This window comes from Triticum urartu, chromosome 7A (assembly GCF_056163025.1).
Source record: "Triticum urartu cultivar PI428250 chromosome 7A, HENAU_Tu73, whole genome shotgun sequence".
Classification (NCBI taxonomy): domain Eukaryota; kingdom Viridiplantae; phylum Streptophyta; class Magnoliopsida; order Poales; family Poaceae; genus Triticum; species Triticum urartu.
Window position 1 is genome coordinate 494,284,614 of NC_141879.1, and position 21,414 is coordinate 494,306,027.

The window sequence follows — 21,414 nt, forward strand, 5'->3', positions numbered from 1 at the left end:
CGGTCTACAAGGGTACGTAGATCATACTCTCCCCTCTCGTTGCTATGCATCACCATAATCTTGCGTGTGCATAGGAAAATTTTGAAATGACTACGTTCCCCAACACCAATATGAGCATCCAGGTTCCGCTATTGGTTATTGACCAGAGACGTGTCTCGGTCATGTCTACATAGTTCTCGAACCCGTAGGGTCCGCACGCTTAACGCTACGATGACAGTTATATTATGAGTTTATATGTTTTGATGTACCGAAGGAGTTCGGAGTCCCGGATGAGATCGGGGATATAACGAGGAGTCTCGAAATGGTCGAGACATAAAGATCGATATATTGGACGACTATATTCGGACTTCGGAAAGGTTCCGAGTGATTCGGGTATTTTTCAGAGTACCGGAGAGTTACGGGAATTCGCCGGGGAGTATATGGGCTTTATTGGGCCATACGGGAATAGAGGAGATAGGCCAAAAGGAAGGAGGCCTACCCCCCCCCCCTCTAGTCCGAATTGGACAAGGGGTGCAGCCCCCTTTTCCTTCTCCCTCTCCTCCTCTTTCCTTCACTCCTACTCCAACAAGGAAAGGAGGAGTCCTACTCCCGATGGGAGTTGGACTCCCCCCTTGGCGCGCCCTCCTCCTAGGCCGGCCGCCTCCCCCCTTGCTCCTTTATATACAGGGGCAGGGGGCACCTCTAGACACACAAGTTGATCGAGTTGATCATCTCTTAGCCGTGTGCAGTGCCCCCCTCCACCATAGTCCACCTCGATAATACTGTAGCGGTGCTTAGGCGAAGCCCTGTGTCGGTAGAACATCAACATCGTCACCACACCGTCGTGCTGACGAAACTCTCCCTCAACACTCGGCTGGATCGGAGTTAGAGGGACGTCATTGGGCTGAACTCGGAGGTGTCGTGCGTTTGGTACTTGATCGGTCATATCGTGAAGACGTACGACTACATTAACCGCGTTGTGCTAATACTTCCGCTTTCGATCTACGAGGGTACGTGGACACACTCTCCCCTCTCGTTGCTATGCATCACCATGATCTTGCGTGTGCGTAGGAATTTTTTTGAAATTACTACGTTCCCCAACATGATCATGGCTTGAACATGCCACCAATCATAGTTTTCCCGAGGAGCAGCCATTCCGCGTTATGGCTTGTTTTGAATTCCGAATGACTGCAAGTTTCCGGCGGCGATGAGTAGATCTTGACAAGAGGCAATAAGGGGGCGCCGCCTGACCACTCGATGCAGCCGACTGGACCAACGGGCCAAAGAATGCAGCAGGACAACATCGACTAGGAGCGGCGCTCCGGTAGAGTTTGGAGCGAATTAAAAGTGTCCATCGACGACCATGTCGGCAGAGTTGTACGGTGGACGAACCTCGCTCTAGATGCCAATGTTAGAAATTTAGGGTTTGTGGTCTATCCCCTATTCCTCTGCGTTTATCCGTGGTGTCGCTCACAATTCGCATATCTGAGGCTAGAGGGTAGGGACCTTCTTATATTGTCTTTCCAAAGAGTCCACCTCTTATACAAATATAAGATTCCTAGTTTTTTTCACTAGTTTTTGGGATAGAGTCCAGATCAAATTATCAACCACAAAAATATTTGTCTGTTAACGGATTCTACCCCTTATGTCCCCGGAGCACGCGCTTGTGAGCGATGCGTCATAATAGAGTGTAAATTCCTCTAATCATGTAGATCAACATTAGGGCTGTAATCTAACTATACGATCTAGCTCCTTCCGATTATCACTGTACCCTGGTAGTCTTTCCAATATAAATAGTATATTGTATTCCACTGATAATCAACCAGCTTCCTTAAGCATATAACTTAATTATGTTCCAACAAGTGATAATTCCATGATAATCATGTAAAGTAATTCCATAATGAGGTATTCCGAATATTATTAACTCCTAGTAATTTGAATATAGTTGCAGGACACATAATTCCAACATCTCCCACTTGTCCAAAACGATCATTCAAATATTCATAAACCCATAGTCTTAACATGCTTACCAAATACCTCCTGACTAAGAGGCTTAGTCAAGGATCAACAATCATATTAGCACTACGTTGAAAAACCCAGACTAAAAATGTGACACTTTCCCTCAATATGTTTCCTTGTTGTGACACTTAAGATCATTAGAGACCTTTAGTTTCCGCCTAACTATTCCAGCACACCTGTCCTCGGCGCCTCGAGTATTATTTCCTTGAGTGTAATTCCACCTTTATAGGCACCTTGAGTATTTTGTTTCCTCAAGTGAAATTCCGCATCAGTTATTTTCAGTCACATATATCAATAATATGAATAATTCCACATTGAGTCAAATAGAAGATATCCATCTTGAATAAAGTTCCCAAAAACCAAATAAATATCAAATCCAATCACGTGATGAAGTTCCATCAGTAACCATGTTTTGAAAGAAATTCCTGACTTCGGTCAGTGAACCTGCACCATATTAGTACAAAAAATAACAATTGAATATGTGTACCTAGATTTATTTCTCATCTCGTAAATATAGTAATAGCTTCCTCAATGTGTTTACTTTTAATACAATTCCTAGAATAAATGTTACATTGTGATGCACTTTCCATGATCATGATGTGTGGGATTCCCTTAACCACCCTTTTATCCTTCCACATTTGTTCATTCCTTTTCCTCATGAGTTAAAAAATAATTCCTCATTGAGTGTCTTCCCTTCGTCAAAGGTGCTTTAATAGGTTTGCAATTTTCCGTAGAAAAAACGTTTCAAAACATTCCCTATGTATTTCCACTCCCAAAACATAGGAAGCTTCAAACATTCCTTTCATATGAAATTTAAAACATGACCAAGCTTTCACTTCCATCAACCTGATTTTATCATTGCAAACAACAAAACAATGTTAATGTATACAATAATAATGCAAACAATATTTTACACTTACATTTGTAGATGAACTCCTTGCTTCATTTAGAAAATGATATGACCTGTTATTCCATTGATGTGAAACTTGTTATAAGACCATACATAATGTATTCAGTTAGCAAACCATGTCATTAGTTCCTGTTTCCCAAAATTCTGAGAGAGAGTTTTTTCAAAGAGACCACCTCTTATACAAATATAAGATTCCTAGTTTTTTCACTAGTTTCCGGAATAGAGTCCAGATCAAATTATCAACTACGATCATATTTGTCTGTTAACGGATTTTTCCCCTTATGTCCCCGGAGCACGCGATTGTGAGCAACGCGTCATAATAGAGTGTAAATTCTTTTAATCATGTAGATCAACATTAGGCCTGTAATCTAACTATACAATCTAGCTCCTTCCGATTATCACTTTATCCGGGTAGTCTTTCCAATATAAATAGTATATTGTATTTCACTGATAGTCGACCAACTTCCTTAAGCATATAACTTAAATACGTTCCAACAAGTGATAATTCCATGATAATCATGTAAAGTAATTCCATAACGAGGTGTTCCGAATATTATTAACTCCTAGTAATTTGAATATAGTTGCAGGACACATAATTCTAATAGAAATATCATGGATCAATGTACCTTCCCATCAATGACTGGATCGCAGTAGTATTGAAGAACACCAATGTTCAGAAATTTAGATAATTACGAGCAAGAACGGAGTTGCACCGCAGCACCAAATGATTTGCAGTAGTATGGAACATGAAACCCTTATATGATGATAAATAGCCTTGTAGATTATCTACTTCAAATGATGGCTATGCTGCAGCCATCACCATATAAATAATTTCAATGCTGGATAATGAAACAAAACTGCCAGTAGTATTAGAAGTTCCAGAAACACAATTGCTAGTATTAGAAATCAAGTGCTTGATCGACTAATCATCATACATATCTGTTGAACATGTGTATATACACGTAGGTCTGGGTTTTGTATGTCGCACCTGTAGTGTTTCTCTCCCCCTGTATGTACTTGTATCTTGGGAAACAAGACACTAGTCACACCCCTTACCCAGTGCACGATCAATTATTATCGATACATCAAATTATTCTCCACATGGTATCTATCACAAGTCGATCTAATCCCGCTTCCGCCTAACCCTAGCCGCCGCCTCGGGTCGCCGCCGCCGCCGCGATCTACAACTGTCGCCGCCTCCCCACCCACTCTCCCGCGCCGCGCCTGCCTGTTCCGCGCCGCGCCGTGCCGTATCCATCCCGCTAGCCGCCAACCCCAATCCCACTTGGACGCTAGCCGCCAACCACCGCTCGCTCGCTTCGTGCCACGCCACGCCGCTAGCTTCCCGATCCCGATCCCTCCACGTCGCTAGCCCGCACGCTACGTCGCCCGCACGCTACGTTACCCGCTGCATCACTGCTGCTTACGCGGCTGCTTGCTCGCGCGTAGATCGCCCGAGCCGCCGCCAGCTGCCTCGCGCCGCTCCGCTCCCTTCTCTGTGTTGCTATGACTTCCACCGACTCTTCCTCCTACAACCCCTTCGTCGGGCCAGACCCCGCTGACATCCGCGACATCAACATCCACGACCGCGTCCCCGTCGTCCTCGATGCCACCGACGCCACGTACTTTGCGTGGAAGACGTACTTCTCGCTACTCTTCCACGAGAACAACCTCGTGGATCACATTGACGGCTCCGTCGACTCCCGCATCATGGTGGGCGACTCCGAGTGGACCACGATCGACGCCACGCTCATTCGGTGGTTCTTCACCACCATCTCGAAGGACCTGTTTCACACGGTCGTAAGCGATGGTGATGATGCTCGCGCTCTGTGGGTCAAGCTCAACGGCCTCTTCACCGACAACAAGCTTCAGCGCCGTGTGTTTTTGCAGAAGGAATTTTTTGACTATCATCAGGATGATCAGTCAATCGATGACTGCTGCCGCCGTCTGAAGACGTTGGCGGATGAGCTCCGTGACATTGGCGCCAAGGTTGATGACGACCTCCTCCTCAGCACGCTTACGGTCGGCCTCAACGAGGACTTCGGTAACGCCGCCTCCAACCTCTCCCTCATGCCGGAGCCCTCCTTCCCCAAGTTTGTGACATACTTGCAGTTGGAGGAGCGCCGGATGAAGGGGGTCAAGAAGCGCGTGCAGCACTACGCCCTCGCCGCCGGCACCTCGTGCGGTGCCCCTCCACCGGCTGCTCCGCCCGTACCTGCGCCCCATCACCAGCCGGCGCCCCCGCGCCTCCGGGGTTTTACCCCCCCTCCCGCCCGCGCCCCACGCCCCACCCGCTGCCCCCCAGCAGCCGCAACAGGGTGGCGGGCGCCGCGGCAACCGCCGCAGGGGCGGGCGCAAACGGGCTCACGGGGGGCTCCTCGTCAGCAGCAACAGCAGGCCACCCCACCCTGGACTTACATCACCAACCCGTGGACGGGTGTCGTACACGCGTACTCGATGCCGGTTCCTCGGGCTCCCGCTCCGGGCACCCTTGGGCCTCAGCCGGCGAGCCACCAGGCGCTCTTCACCGCGCAGAACGCCACCCCCTACAGCGGCTACGACGCCGCGCCCGCACCCGCGCCCGCGTACGGAGGGTTTCTCCCCCCCCCCCAGGTGCCTCCGCCGTGGGACCCGACCCTTCTCGCTGCTCTGCACTCCACCCCATCACCGAGCTCCTACGTTGGCGGCGGTGACTGGTACATGGACTCGGGCGCCACCGCTCACATGACTGCTCATCCCGGTAACCTCACATCCGCCACTCTTGTTCATACTCCCACTCACATCACCCTTGGTAACGGTTCCTCCATTCCCATTACACATGTCGGTCATATGTCTTTCCCTTCTACTTCTACTCCCGTTAACATGTCTAATGTTCTTGTGTCTCCTAACTTAGTTACCAATCTTGTTTCTGTTCGTCGCCTTGCTCGTGAGAACCTTATTACTGTTGAATTTGACGATATCGGCTTTTCTGTGAAGGACGCCCGTACACGGATAGTACTCCACCGATGTGACAGCCCGGACGAGCTTTACCCGGTGCATTCCTCCGGCGCCACCACCACCCATCGTCCCGCCGCCTTCGCTGCTAGTGTCGACCTTTGGCATGCCCGCCTCGGCCATCCCAACTCCACCGTTATGCGCCAGATTCTTCAGAGTTTTTCTTTCTCATGTAATAAGGTTGACGACCACTCTTGTGAGGCTTGCCGTCTTGGCAAGCACGTTCGTCTTCCCTTTAGCGAGTCTACAAACATTTCCACTTTTCCGTTTCAATTATTGCATAGTGATGTTTGGACGTCCCCGGTTGCGAGCAACACGGGTTACTTATACTATTTGGTGATATTGGATGATTTCTCTCACTATGTGTGGACATTTTCTCTCCGTCGCAAGTCCGACGCTCTTGCCACACTCACCGCTTTTTATTCCTATGTCACCACACAATTCGACCGTCCTATTCTTGCCTTGCAAACTGACAACGGAAAGGAGTTTGACAATGTCGCCGTCCGCAATCTTCTTGCGTCGCACGGCACCATCTTTCGCCTCACTTGCCCCTACACGTCACAGCAGAATGGTCGCGCCGAGCGCGTCCTTCGCACTCTTAATAATTGTGTCCGCACGTTGCTCTTTCACTCCTACGTGCCTCCCCGGTACTGGCCGGACGCGCTTGCAACCGCCAGCCTCCTCATCAACATTCACCCGTGTCGTCCCCGCTGGAACTACACTCCTCGCCAGCTTCTCTTTGGTGCGGTTCCATCTTATGATGGTCTTCGCATTTTCTGGTCTCTGTTATCCTAGCACCGCATCCACTGCACCTCACAAACTCGCTCCCCGGTCGCTTCCTTGCATCTTCCTTGGTTATCCTCCCAACACCAAAGGTTACCGGTGCTATGATCCAGTGTCCCACTGCGTGTTCACCTCGCGGCACGTGTACTTTGATGAGTTGGTGTTCTTGTTTCAGCAGGTACCGTCACCCTCGGCGTCCCCCGCGGCGCGGTTCGCCCCTGCCCCCACCTCTGGCGAACCGCCCCGCCGTGCACCGGGCTTGGCCCTGCCTGCGCTCCAGGCGCCGGCGGCCCCCGTCGCCGCGGCCCCCTCGGCCGCCCTTGTCGCCGCGGCACCCTCGGCGGCCCCCTCGGCCGCCCTTGTCGCCGCGGCACCCTCGGTGGCCCCCGTCGCCACGGCACCCTCGGCGGCCCCAGTCGCCGCGGCCCCCACCGCTGCGGCCGCCCCCTCGGCTGCCCCGACGCCCCGGCCCCTTCGGCCGATCCGGAGAACTCAGCATCCCATCTTGCACATAGACCACTATGAGAACTCACCGTGAAGCCTTGTCAAAGTCCAGAATCAGTCAGGTTCTTTGACATTCGATAGCTAGAGTCGCACCTGGGGCACCCTCAAGAATTTTTATCGTGGCCCAATGAACGACACACTTGTAGTGTCCCGGTGATCATCAGAGGGAGATCAGAAGGAGTGTACCTGGGCGCCGGTTTATCTACTACACGCAGGAGCTGCACAACCTCCACAGGCTGTTCTTCTGCTGCGGCTACAAATCCTCGTGGTCATCGGCGTTGCCGACGCCATCGTCGCCTCACGACCTCAGATTTCGAGCCATGCACGTCTTCCCACTGAAGCGGCCCCGCCATCTACACGCATCGACACCCTCGCCATAGGTTGCAGCCTCCGCGCCCGTTGAAGTCCTGCGGGTCCTCACAACATGGGCCACATGAACTGGAGAGCGGTGGCAGCCGAAGCTTTGGCTCTTGCGCAAACGATCTGGCGGTGGAGGTCGTACGTGCAGCAGTAGAGCATGGTGTCATCCTTTTGGTAACAGGACGTGTGGTGGGGGTAGGGAAAAGACCAGGAGAAAAGACCAGGCGTGATGAAAAAGAAAATCGGTGGGTGTCTTCGTTCGATCGATGAGGGAAGGAAACGAAACAACTTAGCAAACTCCTGGGATTAGATATGTGATTGGACAGTAAATTTAATTTATGCATTTTTGGTGATGTATGGAAATATTAATTAACGTGATCGAGCAACTTATGGTAAAGTTAATTAATTTAGATTTGGTCTTTTGAGATTGATCGTGATTGATTTTTTCACATATAAAAACATTACTAAATAAGTTGCACCCGCATGGAAAGTTCGGATCCGTTTATATTTTTTCGGTTGTGTGAGAGGTGAGGCGAAAATAAACCAATGGGAAAAGGTGGTGGGAGGTGAGGCGAAAAAAAACTGGACGAAAATAAACCGTACCAGGCTACCAAATACTTCATTAGAAATAGAGATGGACAAGTAGTAATAGATTGTCGCCGTGTTTACTATTGGTCGCTTTTTTGCTCCTTTGCGATCTTAATGTATCTCTATTGATAGACTAAAGCTAAGAGCATCTCCAGCCGCGCCCCCAACAGGCCCTTCCTAGGCGTTTTTGCCGCGCCGGTGCCAAAAAAACTGGCCCAGTCGCACCCCCACTAGCCCATTTTTCGCCGGCTTGGGCCGAAACTGACGCTGGCAGACCCAAGCCGAACCCGGCTCGCTGGGGGGCGCCCGGGGGTGTCGGGGCGAACGGTTTTGGCGTGAAAGGGCCGCGGGCCAGCCGCGTCAGCAAGACGAAGCCTCGTCTTCCCCAGCGCGCCTTGGTTTTTCGCGGGGAATCGATGGCAAGGCTGCCGCCGGTCAGCCTTCCATTGATTCCTCACGGACCGGCACGTCACGGGTGGCGTGGTGACGCCTCCCCTCCCGCCATGCGTACACACGGCGCGGGCTATAAAGACCTGCCGCTCCCCCTCGCCGCTGGCCACACCATCCCGAGCCCAAACCAGACGCCACCGAACTCTGCTCTTCCCCAGTACGCCGCCGAGCTCTACTCTCTCCCGTCCGCGCCGCCGAGTTCTACATCCCCATGTCCTCCCCTTCCCTCCTTCCCTCTCTAGCGATGGCCGAGCGCTTCCCCGGCAACGCCGCGGCGGCCAACGGCTTCGGCCGCCGCTCGCTCTAGTCATCGGAGGCGTGGCTTCTGTTTGAGGCCAACATCCCGGCGCCGCCGAACATGCGCGCCGGGCCAACAGGGTGGAGGCTCAGCAACGACGGCGTCCCCATCCCCCCGGTGCCCGACGTCGACGCGCGCCCCGACTTCTTCGCCGCCGAGGTCGACCGCGTGCAGTCGGCGCTGACTAAGGAGCAGCGCGCCCTCCCCCAGTACGCCGCCGACAACCACGCGGCGTGGACGTAGTATTTCTAGCGGCGGCAGGCGCAGCGGTTGGCGTCCACGAACGGGGCGCCGTGGTGGGGGCGTCAAGAATAGTGACGGCTACCGCCTCTGGTGGGGCGTCCCGGGCCGCATGCTGCACGGGGTGCTGGAGTACCTCGAGGGCGGCAACAACCCACCGCTGGCATACCCTGCCGCGGCGGCTGTACCCCCTCCCCCCTCGGTCAGAGCGCCGGGCCGTGGGTGCCGAGGAGGTTCGGCTCTTCCTCTTCCTTCCACTCCTTCTCGCCAGCGCTCTTCGGCGTCAAGCCCGAGCCCGCCGCGGAGACGCCGCTCGGTCGGCGCACCCGCAACACCGGCATCGTCATTAACGAGGGCGGCCGGCGCACCCCCTCCTCGGCACCTCCGAGCTTCGTCAAACCGAAGACGGAGCCGGAGCTCTCCGCCGTCAAGGAGCCGGGGCTCCTCGGGATCGCCGGCGGCGTCAAGGAGGAGGAGCTCGACGACGAGGCGGCCCTGAAGTGGGCGCGTGACGACTGGGCGCAGATGGAGCTGTAGCGCCAGATCGCCGCCTTCGAGCGCTTCGAAGCCCGGCGCCACGGCCGGGACGAGGGAGGCGTCGTCGTCCTCGACGACGACGACGCGCCGCCGCCACCACCGGTCCGCCTTGGAGACGCCGGGCAGGGGTTCAGCAGGGATGGCCGCGTCGTCAAGAAGGAGAAGGCCGCCGACGACGAGGACGGCGGCGACGTCAGCGACTTCGCGGCGCTCAGCGACTTCTTCGCCCTGTAGATGTCTTTTTTCTTAAATAATTTGTGACACCCTCGATTTGACCGTACACTAATCCTACACACAAATGTGTACGATCAAGATCAGAGACTCACGGGAAGATATCACAACACAACTCTACAAATAAAATAAGTCATACAAGCATCGTATTACAAGCCAGGGGCCTCGAGGGCTCGAATACAAGAGTTCGATCATAAACGAGTCAGCGGAAGCAACAATATCTGAGTACAGACATAAGTTTAAACAAGTTTGCCTTAAGAAGGCTAGCACAAACAGGGATACATATCGAAAGAGGCGCAGGCCTGCTACCTGGGATCCTCCTAAACTACTCCTGGTCGTCGTCAGCGGCCTGCACGTAGTAGTAGGCACCTCCAGTGTAGTAGGAGTCGTCGTCGACGGTGGCGTCTGGCTCCTGGACTCCATCGTCTGGTCGCAACAAACGGGTATAGAAAGGGGAAAAGGGGGGAGCAAAGCAACCGTGAGTACTCATCCAAAGTACTCGCAAGCAAGGAGCTACACTACATATGTATGCATTGGTATCAAATGAAAAAGGGTAGTGGACTGAACTGCAGAATGTCAGAATAAGAGGGGATAGCTAGTCCTGTCGAAGACTACGCTTCTGGCAGCCTCCATCTTGCAACATGTAGAAGAGAGTAGATGGTAAGTTCACCAAGTATCATCGCACATCATAACCTACTCGACGATCCTCCCCTCGTCGCCCTGTGAGAGAGCGATCACCAGTTGTATCTGGCACTTGGAAGGGTGTGTTTTATTAAGTATCCGGTTCTAGTTGTCATAAGGTCAAGGTACAACTCCGGGTCGTCCTTTTATCGAGGGACACGACTATCCGAATAGATAAACTTCCCTGCAGGGGTGCACCACATTTCCCAACACGCTCGATCCCCTTTGGCCGGACACACTTTTCTGGGTCATGTCCAGCCTCGAAAGATCAACACATCGCAGCCCTACCTAGGCACAACAGAGAGGTCAGCACGCCGGTCTAAATCCTATGGCACAGGGGCCTGGGCCCATCGCCCATTGCACACCTACACGTTGCGTGGGCGGCTGGAAGCAGACCTAGCCCCCTTAATACAAGAGCAGGCTTACGGTCCAATCCGGCGCGCGCCACTCAGTCGCTGACGTCACGAAGGCTTCGGCTGATACCACGACGTCGAGTGCCCATAACTGTTCCCGTGTAGTTGGTTAGTGCGTATAGGCCAGTGGCCAGACTCAGATCAAATACCAAGATCTTATTAAGCGTGTTATTTTGAAGTAACCGCGGACGCCGACCATGGACAGGCCCACCTCTCTCCTAGGTGGTCTCAATCGGCCATGTCGCTTCGTCACAAAGTAACAGTCGGGGGCCATCGGGAACCCAGGCCCACCTCTACCTGGATGGAGCCACCTGCCCCTTCAGCCCCCTCATCGAAATCACTTGCGGGTACTCTACGAGCCGACCCGACTTTAGTCACCATAAGTATCATATATTATGTATAAATATATACCCGTGATCACCTCCCGAGTGATCACGGCCCGATAGTATAGCATGACAGACGGACAAGAATGTAGGGCCATTGATGAAATACTAGCATCCTATACTAAGCATTTAGGATTGCAGGTAAGGGTAACAACAGTAGTAGCAAGGACATGCTATGCATCAGAATAGGATTAACGGAAAGCAGTAACATGCTACGCTACTCTAATGCAAGCAGTAGAGAGAATAATAGGCGATATCTGGTGATCAAGGGGGGGCTTGCCTGGTTGCTCTGACAAGTAGGGGTCGTCAACAACGTAGTCGATCGGGGCACCAGCAGCGGCGTCAGTCTCGTAGTCTATCGGAGAGAAGAGGGGGAAGAAACAATGCAAACAGATGCATGACATGACAACGAGTGGTGCTAGGCGCGCCTAACACGGTAGGAGGTGATACCGACTAAGGGGGGAAAACATCTGGGAAAGTATCCCTGGTGTTTCGCGTTTTCGAACAGATGAACCGGAGGAGAAAAGTTGTGTGTTCGCTATGCTATGGATGTGTGAAGGATGAGCGGGCTGCGTATTCGGATTCGTCTCGTCGTTCTGAGCAACTTTATGTAGAAAAATCCGAGCTATGGATTATTTTATATTAATTCTTAAAGTTTTAACTAGTAAGTGTGCACATGCGACGCACGTCTACATAAATATTACGACCAGATGTGAGCCTATTTGTGGAAGTCCATGCTCAAGAAATATAAGGCATCTCAGTCATGGAAGTCCGTTCTCGACAAAGAAAAGGCCCCCATATCACTTGCTCGAGTGACATGAATGGCGATCCCAACGCCTCCCTTCCTTCCCTCCTATCTTGTTGTCATTGGTGGAAACTATTGGGAAAATTGGTGCATGTTGTGAATTTGATATGTTGTAAAATATAGTAAGGAAGAACATGTAATGTGGCTCAACATTTTACAACGTGTGGTACAATCTCTCTATTTCATATACCAACACCTGTCACCTGATAAGTTGCAGCATCTGTTCGGTTGTAAACATGGAGATGTTTTCAAGATACTCTCGATTGGCACAATTTTCTTCAAATGCTTGGCGATAACCAGCAAGGTTTATCCCTTCCAACTGTAACCCCACATCCTGCAAGTAAACAACTACTTTATCAAGACAACAAAGAGTATTTTGAATTATAAGCAGCAATCTAGAGCTTGCACTATTATAATTCTCTTACTTGAAAATGATCTATGCTTATCTAAGTGAAGAAAGGATATGTCTGATCAAAAATTGCAGAGCACAATTGTTTTTTTTTTTTTTGCAATTCCAGAGTGTTATCTCTTGCAATCTTGAAAAGGCTTGTGTTGCAAATTAATAACATCGAACAATTTGTCATAAAAACTGCAATATTCAAAAGAGAATCACTCATTTCCATACAATCCTATACTGAAGAAATGCACTCTTTTGACTCATTTCCAAACCATACAGGGTAACATGAACATTTCAATTAAAGAGTTACCACACCTTTCTCGTTTTGAAAATTTATCTCTTGATTCAGTATCACCACCGAGGCACCCACACTTCATACCGAATATTTTTTAGTACCTATGAATAATGTAAACATAATATTGCTAGAGAGTTGGAGGGCTTAATGCGATATCTCAAATGCAATACCTAGCCCTGAACCTAGTAAAGAGGGGACAAAGTAGGCATTTCAATTAAAGAGTGACCACACTTTTCTGTGGCGAGCAGTTCCGTTTGGCAAGGTGATGAATGACACTGACTGTGGTGGTGACCATCCGGCTAGGTCCGCGGACGTCAGGCCAAGACATTGAAGCCCTCGTCCACTTGATCAGTTCAGTTGAAGCTATAACAACAAACAAACAAAGATTTTCAGTTCAGTTGTTGATCTCGACAGGTGAGTATAACACTTGTATTAACACTTGAATGGTAGCTATTTTCTTAATGTAAGGATAAACACACTTTGCTTCTCCAACCATATACAGTGTACTGAAAGAACAGAAAAAGCAAAACATACCGTACACGTAGTAGAAAGTAGGACAAAAAGCTGGTAGAAAATTGTGTAAATTACAGTAACTTCACAGCCATAGCCAGAAGAGAACGGAGGGAGTACACGGCCACACGGGTGAAAAAACAACAAACACCAGAAGCACTACATCCCAAATCTGAGCCTGACTAGGCCCCTGAGGGCCATGCGGCAAGAGATCATCTATGAGATAAACACAAGGGTTGACAAATATGCATGTTGGTAATGAAAATCACGACATGGCATCAGGCAAGTCAACGCATATACATTGGGCATCTTGCTTCCATAATGATGTTTGACTCTACCTATAAATGGAGAACTACCATTCATTGAGGTGTACATATCAAGCTATAGCATGATTTTAGTTAAATCGAAGATGACAGAATTTTGCCTCACCTGGACAAGCATCCCTAGTAGCGATGCTCATAATAGATGCCGCCACATAGCCCAGCTGACAAAGTACGACAAGATGGAAAAATAATGGATTACTCCTCGACTCAAATAAAATATATAGTTCACGACTTGTTATCCATTGCTCCATAAATCAGGTTAAGCACAATTTCAGTTTACGAAAACCCATATACATCACGGGATTAATCAAAATTCACTTACCAACATTTGCTTAATAAATCATGATATGCACAATATCTAAATAGCAAGGTATTGTGTCTGAACCATAGCACACATCCTGTAGGATCTAACTACAGAAAATAATACCATGCAATTCAAACTTTAAAGATGCACCGAATCAGTCTAAAATTTTAAGTAGACAGCCTTTTAAAATTTCAGTTCTAATATCATTTACATTTGTCATGAGGAGAACACATCAAAAGCAGTTTATAAGTACCTATCAGATCTACACCAAGTGGTTAAGTGGATATAACAAAATTCAGAATTCTATAAGTTGGCACCTGCCACTTGCATTGCAAACTTTATGCTGACATCCAAAACGTACAAGCATCAGCTAGTGCAAGAACTTACAAGAAGCAGGTATAGCCAGCAGCGCCTATAGAAACAGAGCAAGCAACGCTGCCTAGCCACCTCGCCTCCTTCAGGCTAGACTCGAAGCTAGTGCACACACGCGCGCTACATCTACCGACCGCTGTCGGCAGCGGCAAAACGACGCACGGCCCAAAATCGCACTGACCACCACCCCTGAAACGGGAACCTGACGTAGTAGGCGGCCGGACAGCAGTGAAAAGGGCGGATAAGCGGTGCCCGGGGTGTCACAGCGGGCGGGGAGGGAGGCACGGGGGAGGGGTGGGCATCGATGTGTAGAGGAACAGCAGAGCCCGCGACGGTGTGTCGGGAAACAGAGCTTCGGCGACGGATTCCGCATGTTTGTTTACGGCCTTTGCGGCCCCGTCAGGTTCTATGCCTACGGGTTCAGTGGCAAGCGGTCACGGCGAGATGACGCGGCGTCCGACAACGGCAGGGAAGATTGGGCGTTTGGGTTGGAGGGTGGGCACAATCTGGGCGGTGACGATGTGTGTGGGGCGAAGGCCAAGAGGAGGAGTGGCGGCGGCAGAGGGTCAGGCGGCAGCGCGAACTGGGATTGGGGTGTGAGAAATTTCATCCGCTCAACCTCGTCGAGATCCTTGTTCCTGCGCTGCACGCCGGACTTCGTCCTGGCCGTCGTCATCCCGATGGACGCAACCTGGTGGGTTGCCTTCAGGGGTAGCCGGAGAAGAGAGTTTTGGCCTCCAACCGGCGACCGTAGGCTGGCGGCAGCGATCTAATTCTAGGAGGGTGCGATGAACTTGGAAGGAAGGCCAGGGAGGAGCGGGTTGTGGGGTTTGATTGATGTGAGAAGACGGATTACGTTTTGCACAGAAGACTATTTGGCAGAGTAATCGTCCGCCCAGGTCAAAGTTTTCTTGTTTAATAGTACTAGTAAGTATGCACGTGCAACGCACGACTCTCAAATATAAAAAAAGTTTTATTAATTTTATTTATGTTTAATCAAGTAAATGTGTTCGTGCGTTGTAACGGGAGAAATAAAATTCTTGCGTTCCCTCGCCACTAATGTGTTCTACTTATCCTCTTTCAAAGCTCGCACTCTCATGAGTCGTATTCGCTTGGTCACCTCATCATCAAGTACGCGGACACATGCTTGGGGTTGTCACGGTCGAACATGTACTTTATGAACTCTGCCTCCTTCCCAGCTCTTGTTGTGTGGCCGTCATGCGTGCTCAAAGCAAAAGTCGATTATATGATGAAGTTGAATTCACTAAAGAAATTTTTAAAAATAATAATTAAAAGGGTAACAAAATATGTTTTTAGTGTAAACAGGAATGGTTGGAAGGATTTCCAAGGAGTCATGAACTGGAGTCAGAGAAACTCTCATAGGTCCCCTAAAACATTTCTCATCAATCAACGCATAGGGACTCAACTATAAAGATCCTCACTTACAATTTGTTTAACTCCAGCAGACCTCTAAACCTCAACCCCTACATTTCAATGTCCTATATTTTATTAATTTTATGAAAATATCATACATTCATCATTGTAGTACCTTGCATTTTCATTTGAATGAACATTGGTACAATACAGAACTAACACATGAAACAAACAACCAAATAAAACTTAGTAATTCGAAGGCATCTCCGCTCATGCCAAGGAAAATCCCACTCGTCGTGTATCGCGTTGCGGAACACATCCAATAGTTATTAATTATTACACTTAATAGTGAAAATACATCTCCGTTAAGTAAAAATGGAACACAAATCAGAACAATCGAATTACCGTGGACCTACACGGCCGGTAAGGGCACTCTCAAATCATCTCAAACACATATGATTCTCCAAATTTACATAGATCGATATCTAATAGTTCACATACATGGATTAAACTCCAGTGCATATAGCCAGAATCATTTGTCCTCCGCATGGCAAAAATCTACGAGATCACAAATCATAAAATTGCGAAGTTTATGTTGCCATCTTGTATCCATAATATTTGTTATCCCATATTTTGTCATGGCCGATGACCCACATCTGTGGAGTAATAAAACCGATGCCAGTGCATGATCTTGCTTTCACAGTGTAATATGTTGTTCTAGTGAAAGCAAGTAGGAGTGGATAACTGCACCCGAGTCTACCTTCAGTTCTGCCCCTGAACTCCCTGCTTATGTACAGAGCATGCTAAAGTCTCACACCCCTGCAGTTGAAAACTTAAAACAAAATAAACATGCATGTGCAACACATGTCTTACAAATATAAATGTTGATAATCACAATAGATGCTAATAAGTACTATATTATTGGATGTTGTATGTTTTTGCTAAATTTTTAAACATTTTGTTAACTACAATAACAATCAAGCAGACAATATGGTATTTTACTTCAAGAGTTCACACACGTATAGTTTTTGTATGTCAAGAACACAGAGATACTGAGTGCTGATGACCTGATGCGTAGATGAATTTAACCCATTTGCCAGCTAAAATGTAACACACCACATTAAAGTAGTACTACTATCTAAAATAATATATCACATGCACTAAAGTATTAGAAATATCTTTCAACAAGTATCATCAAATAAATTGAGGTAGATACATGTGGAAACCCTACCGTTGCAAGGTTCAAATCATCAAATATCATCTATTCCAACACATGGATAAATTCGGGCAGTCCATTTGTAGTTGGTTGGCTGTCTGGCCCTTTGCAATACAGTATTAGTTAGCTCCAACCAAATAAATTGTTCTTAAGCTCTGCAAAGACACCTCTTATGTAGCATTCAAGGGAATAAAATCAGTCAAAAATAACAGATATACGGGTATAGAAGCGAGCAGGAATTTGGAGGATCACGGCACTCTCATGCTCTACTGCTTGCTCTTCAAAAGAGAACAAGTCATTGAAGAGCACCACACGCCGAACACTTTTTATCAAGTACCTCATGGGAAATAGCAACAACAATAAATCGTGAAAAATTAACCGTGTGTAACGCACGTCTCAAGCTCTAACCCAGGGAGATTCACATGGTATAAAAATAAAGCAACTGTTGAAAAAAAATGTGTACTCAATGTTGTGATGCCATTCAAATAGTATTTTCAAAACAAAGTCACCATTGTGGTCATGATGCTGCATAGAGCAACACCCTGGATCCCTCATGGGCCTATAGGGCCGGAGACCTTGGTGGGCGTGTATCCCGGCAACGCCATCTGCGGCCTGATGACTACGACAAAGAATTTGCTCCAGAAGTATAGCTAGCAGTTACTGTATTGTTGGTACGTGACTACTCCGCCACCCCGTCCACTGTTGAGGCTCTTTTGATAGCAGGTGTTGGCCCTAGCTGTGTTAGTGAAAACTAAAGTGATTTTTGAATTTTCAGGTTTAGAGAAATAGGCAGTGCCTAGCTGGCCAGACATCTGAACCTCTCTATATGCAAATTGGAGCGCACAAACCAAGTGAGTTAGCTTCTAAAAAATGAAGACAAAGAGGTTGGTCGGGATACAAGCTCGCCAATGTAGGATTCAGTCAATGCCAAGCACGTGCCAAGCAAGGGTCAATGCCATCAAATAATTTGTGGATGATTCTGTCAATACCATGCAAGGATCGTTTTGAGTGACGTCGGCATCTCACTTTTCCAATGACCCCCGGCTCCCGGCATCGCCGCTGCGCAATCCAGCCGGCAACAGACAAACAAGCAACACACACACACACGCCAGCAGAGAAATCATGCCATACCTCCTGGAACTGGAACCACATTTTGATTTTATGTATGAATCGAAAGATTATTCATGCCCATAGAAAATTGAGTTTTCTCAATATTTATGTTCAAGCAGTCAAAGAAGTAACAAGCGTGCACTGCAGATGTTTCAGTGAATGGAAGAGGAGATAAGATGAGAATAAAGTGTTGATGATTCAGTGTTAAACAACCAGTCCATCCATTGGATAGTTTCACTGAGCATTTGAATTTGATAATGGAAAGCAGTACCTGATTATTTATAGCAGATGTCCACCTGGGTGTCTTTTTTATGAGGTTAACATCAGTACAAGAAACACTTGCAAGTTGTTAAACCAAAGACATTGCGTTAGAATATAACTTGGAAGTAATAATCAGAATATCCTGAATATAATTCAGCTTGTACTTCCATGAATCAATCAGAGATAAAGTTGATCTTTATTTGACATTCAATCAAATTAAATTTGAAGCAAGGTAGAAAGATGCAAGTCACGGCAGGGACAAAAACTATCAATTGATGAATTACCTACTCAAGGGTGTGGTGACTGCAGCCTCGTGCGGCATGGAATGACGGGAACGCACAGAGGAGATGCAAGTGACGACACTTGTGCATGGCTGCATGCGGCAAATACCTTGGTGGGAAAGCAGTGGCCATGATGAAATTCTTGACAACACCCTGTAATCAAGAATATAAATGTTGATATAACCTTAAAATTTAGGACTGCTTGATGACTATAAACCTGACAGTAAAGATGTGCATCGCTGAAAAATGACAAATGAAGTTCAGAACGACGGGTAGATGACAATAAATTTCAGAATCTAAAATGGTGATCCACGACATACTCTTGGTTACATCAATTTGAGAAGCACCGGAAGAGAAGTTGAAGCATCACATCACTGAGGAAATACCGTAAAGAAAACAAATCTGAGATGGAAGACCTCCGGCGCGACGGCCTCATGACTGAAGCTTCTTGGCGTGTCCTCTAGCTGCGGATTGGGGAGATGGCGGATACGACACGGGGACGGCGGGGAGGGTCGGCGAGGGCCACTGGGAGGGCGCTGACAACAGATTGAGGAGACGACGGGTACGGCGCGGGGCCGGCGGGGAGGGCCGACGAGCGCCACCGGCAGGGCGCTGGTGTAGCCGACCGGGCAACGGGGTGGGCACTCTTGGGGCTGGCGGAGGAGGAAGGGAGTGGTAGCTTCACGTGGGTAAGAGAGGCAGGCGGCGGGGAGCACCGGTTCTTTTGGGCAGGCGGCGTAGCGAGTACAACCACGGCCGCGGGGATGCGCCCCGATCCAACTCCGCGCGCTAGGCGGCCGCCGGAGCCCGCTCGCCGGCGAGCACCTCCTTAGCAGCCACCAGGCCTTACTTCTCCTCCCCTGTCCTCTTATCCTCCCCGAAGATGCGCCGCCTCCCCGATCGTGTTGTTTCTCCTGTATCATATCTTGCCTTTTTTTCCTCGTATTGCTGAACCAATGCGGGCGGCAGAGTTTTCGTCCGCCCAGGAAAATCGCTAAACGCAGTTTGGGGTGAGGCTTAGTGTAATCTTAATCGTTAGATTAAATTAAATGATCCTGATCTGAGGCTGCAATTGGTCCGTACTGTTCTGTGTAGATTAGTGTGGGTGCACTTAGCGATGAATATGTTTGCTTGTTTAATAATAGTAGAGATAAGTAGAGATTCAATTTTGGAATTAACAGATTTTAATTAATTAGAAAAGGTAATTATTGGGTTAGCATGACATCAACATGATGTCAGCAGGTCTACAGGTTGACTAGGTCAACCCTGGCACGTAGGGCCCGTTCGTCATAGTCTCAGGTTAAGTAAACATGGTTAATTACTTAACTAAATGATTAGGTTAATCTAATACATAATTATTAAGTTAATTATTTCTTTAATTAATTAATTAATATTTTTATTTATTATTTTTTAAAAACTCTCTTTTTTTAATAAAAACGATCTGGGGCTGGGCCCCGACTGTCATTGGGCCAGGGCCTTATCGGTTTTGGCTAACGGGCGCCGTGTGCAGGGGGGTGCGGGCGCAACCCGTAGCTCGTTTGGGCGCCTGCAGGCCAGTGGAGGCGCCAGGCGCGGGTGGCCGTGGCCTTGGCGAGGCCACGGGCGGAGCGCGAGCCGCGCATGTGAGGAGGAAGTAGGGCAGGGGCGGCCAGGGAGGTAGCAGCAGCAGCAGCCGGTGGGGGGGGCGGCGAGCGGCGAGCGGCGCCCGAGAGGAGCTCCGATGGGCGCGCGGGGCGGAGTGATACGTCTCCGTTGTATCTGCTTTTCCAAACACTTTTGCCCTTGTTTTGGACTCTAACTTGTATGATTTGAATGGAACTAATCCGGACTGACGCTGTTTTCAGCAGAATTGCCATGGTGTTGTTTTATGTGCAGAAAACAAATATTCTCGGAATGACCTGAAACTCCACAGAACATCTTAGAAAAAATAATAAAAAATCCTCGGCAAAGATGAAGACCAGGGAGCCCACACCCTACTCACGAGGGTGGGGGGCGCCCCCCTAGGGCGCGCCCCTACCTCGTGGGCCCCCTGTTGCGTCTCTGACTCCAACTCCACCTCCATATATTGAGTTCCGATGAGAAAAAAATCAGAGAGAAGAAATCATCGCGTTTTACGATATGGAGCCGCCGCCAAGCCCTAAAACCTTTCGGGAGGGCTGATCTGTAGTCCGTTCGGGGCTCCTGAGAGGGGGATTCGTCGTCGTCGTCATCATCAACCATCCTCCATCACCAATTTCATGATGCTCACCACCGTGCGTGAGTAATTGCATCGTAGGCTTGCTAGACGGTGATGGGTTGGGTGAGATTTATCATGTAATCGAGTTAGTTTTGTTAGATTTTGATCCCTAGTATCCATTATGTTCTGAGATTGATGTTGCTATGACTTTGCTATGCTTAATGCGTGTCACTAGGGCCCGAGTGCCATGATTTCAGATCTGAACCTATTATGTTTTCATGAATATATGTGAGTTCTTGATCCTATCTTGCAAGTCTATAGTCACCTACTATGTGTTATGATCTGGCAACCCCGAAGTGACAATAATCGGGACCACTCCCGGTGATGACCATAGTTTGAGGAGTTCATGTATTCACTTTGTGCTAATACTTTGTTCCGGTTCTCTATTAAAAGGAGGCCTTAATATCCCTTAGTTTCCAATAGGACCCCGCTGCCACGGGAGGGTAGGACAAAAGATGTCATGCAAGTTCTTTTCCATAAGCACGTATGACTATATACGGAATACATGCCTACATTACATTGATGAATTGGAGCTAGTTCTGTGTCACCCTATGTTATGA

The 21,414-nt window shown here is 48.7% G+C and overlaps 2 protein-coding genes across 14 annotated transcripts; one reads left to right on the forward strand and one right to left on the reverse strand.

Moving 5' to 3' along the window:
- Positions 1-4,414: 4,414 nt before the first annotated feature.
- LOC147960109 (uncharacterized) lies at positions 4,415-7,223 on the forward strand. Its single transcript, XM_087533147.1, has 3 exons — positions 4,415-5,648; positions 5,802-6,037; positions 6,864-7,223. Exons 1-3 carry the CDS (start codon positions 4,415-4,417, stop codon positions 7,221-7,223), a joined length of 1,830 nt encoding a protein of 609 aa, XP_087389273.1.
- Positions 7,224-11,638: 4,415 nt separating this feature from the next.
- Positions 11,639-19,570, reverse strand: LOC125517982 (uncharacterized). Of its 13 annotated transcripts, none has more exons than XR_015609659.1 (5): positions 18,939-19,147; positions 18,348-18,771; positions 14,392-17,064; positions 13,807-13,861; positions 12,209-13,230 (listed from the first exon to the last, which is right to left on the reverse strand). XR_015609659.1 is itself a non-coding variant. In XM_087531440.1 (5 exons), exons 1-4 carry the CDS (start codon positions 19,052-19,054, stop codon positions 17,008-17,010), a joined length of 330 nt encoding a protein of 109 aa, XP_087387566.1. In that variant the 5' UTR covers positions 19,055-19,193; the 3' UTR covers positions 16,074-16,569; positions 16,982-17,007. The 13 variants fall into 13 exon arrangements, 6 of the variants coding, with proteins under 6 accessions (XP_087387566.1, XP_048538905.1, XP_048538904.1 ...); XR_015609657.1 differs by lacking the exons at positions 12,209-13,230; positions 13,807-13,861 and having other exon boundaries at positions 16,074-16,569; positions 16,982-17,064; positions 18,348-18,414; positions 18,622-18,771; positions 19,005-19,570; XM_087531440.1 differs by lacking the exons at positions 12,209-13,230; positions 13,807-13,861 and having other exon boundaries at positions 16,074-16,569; positions 16,982-17,070; positions 18,348-18,414; positions 18,622-18,771; positions 19,005-19,193.
- Between the last annotated feature and the right edge of the window lie 1,844 nt (positions 19,571-21,414).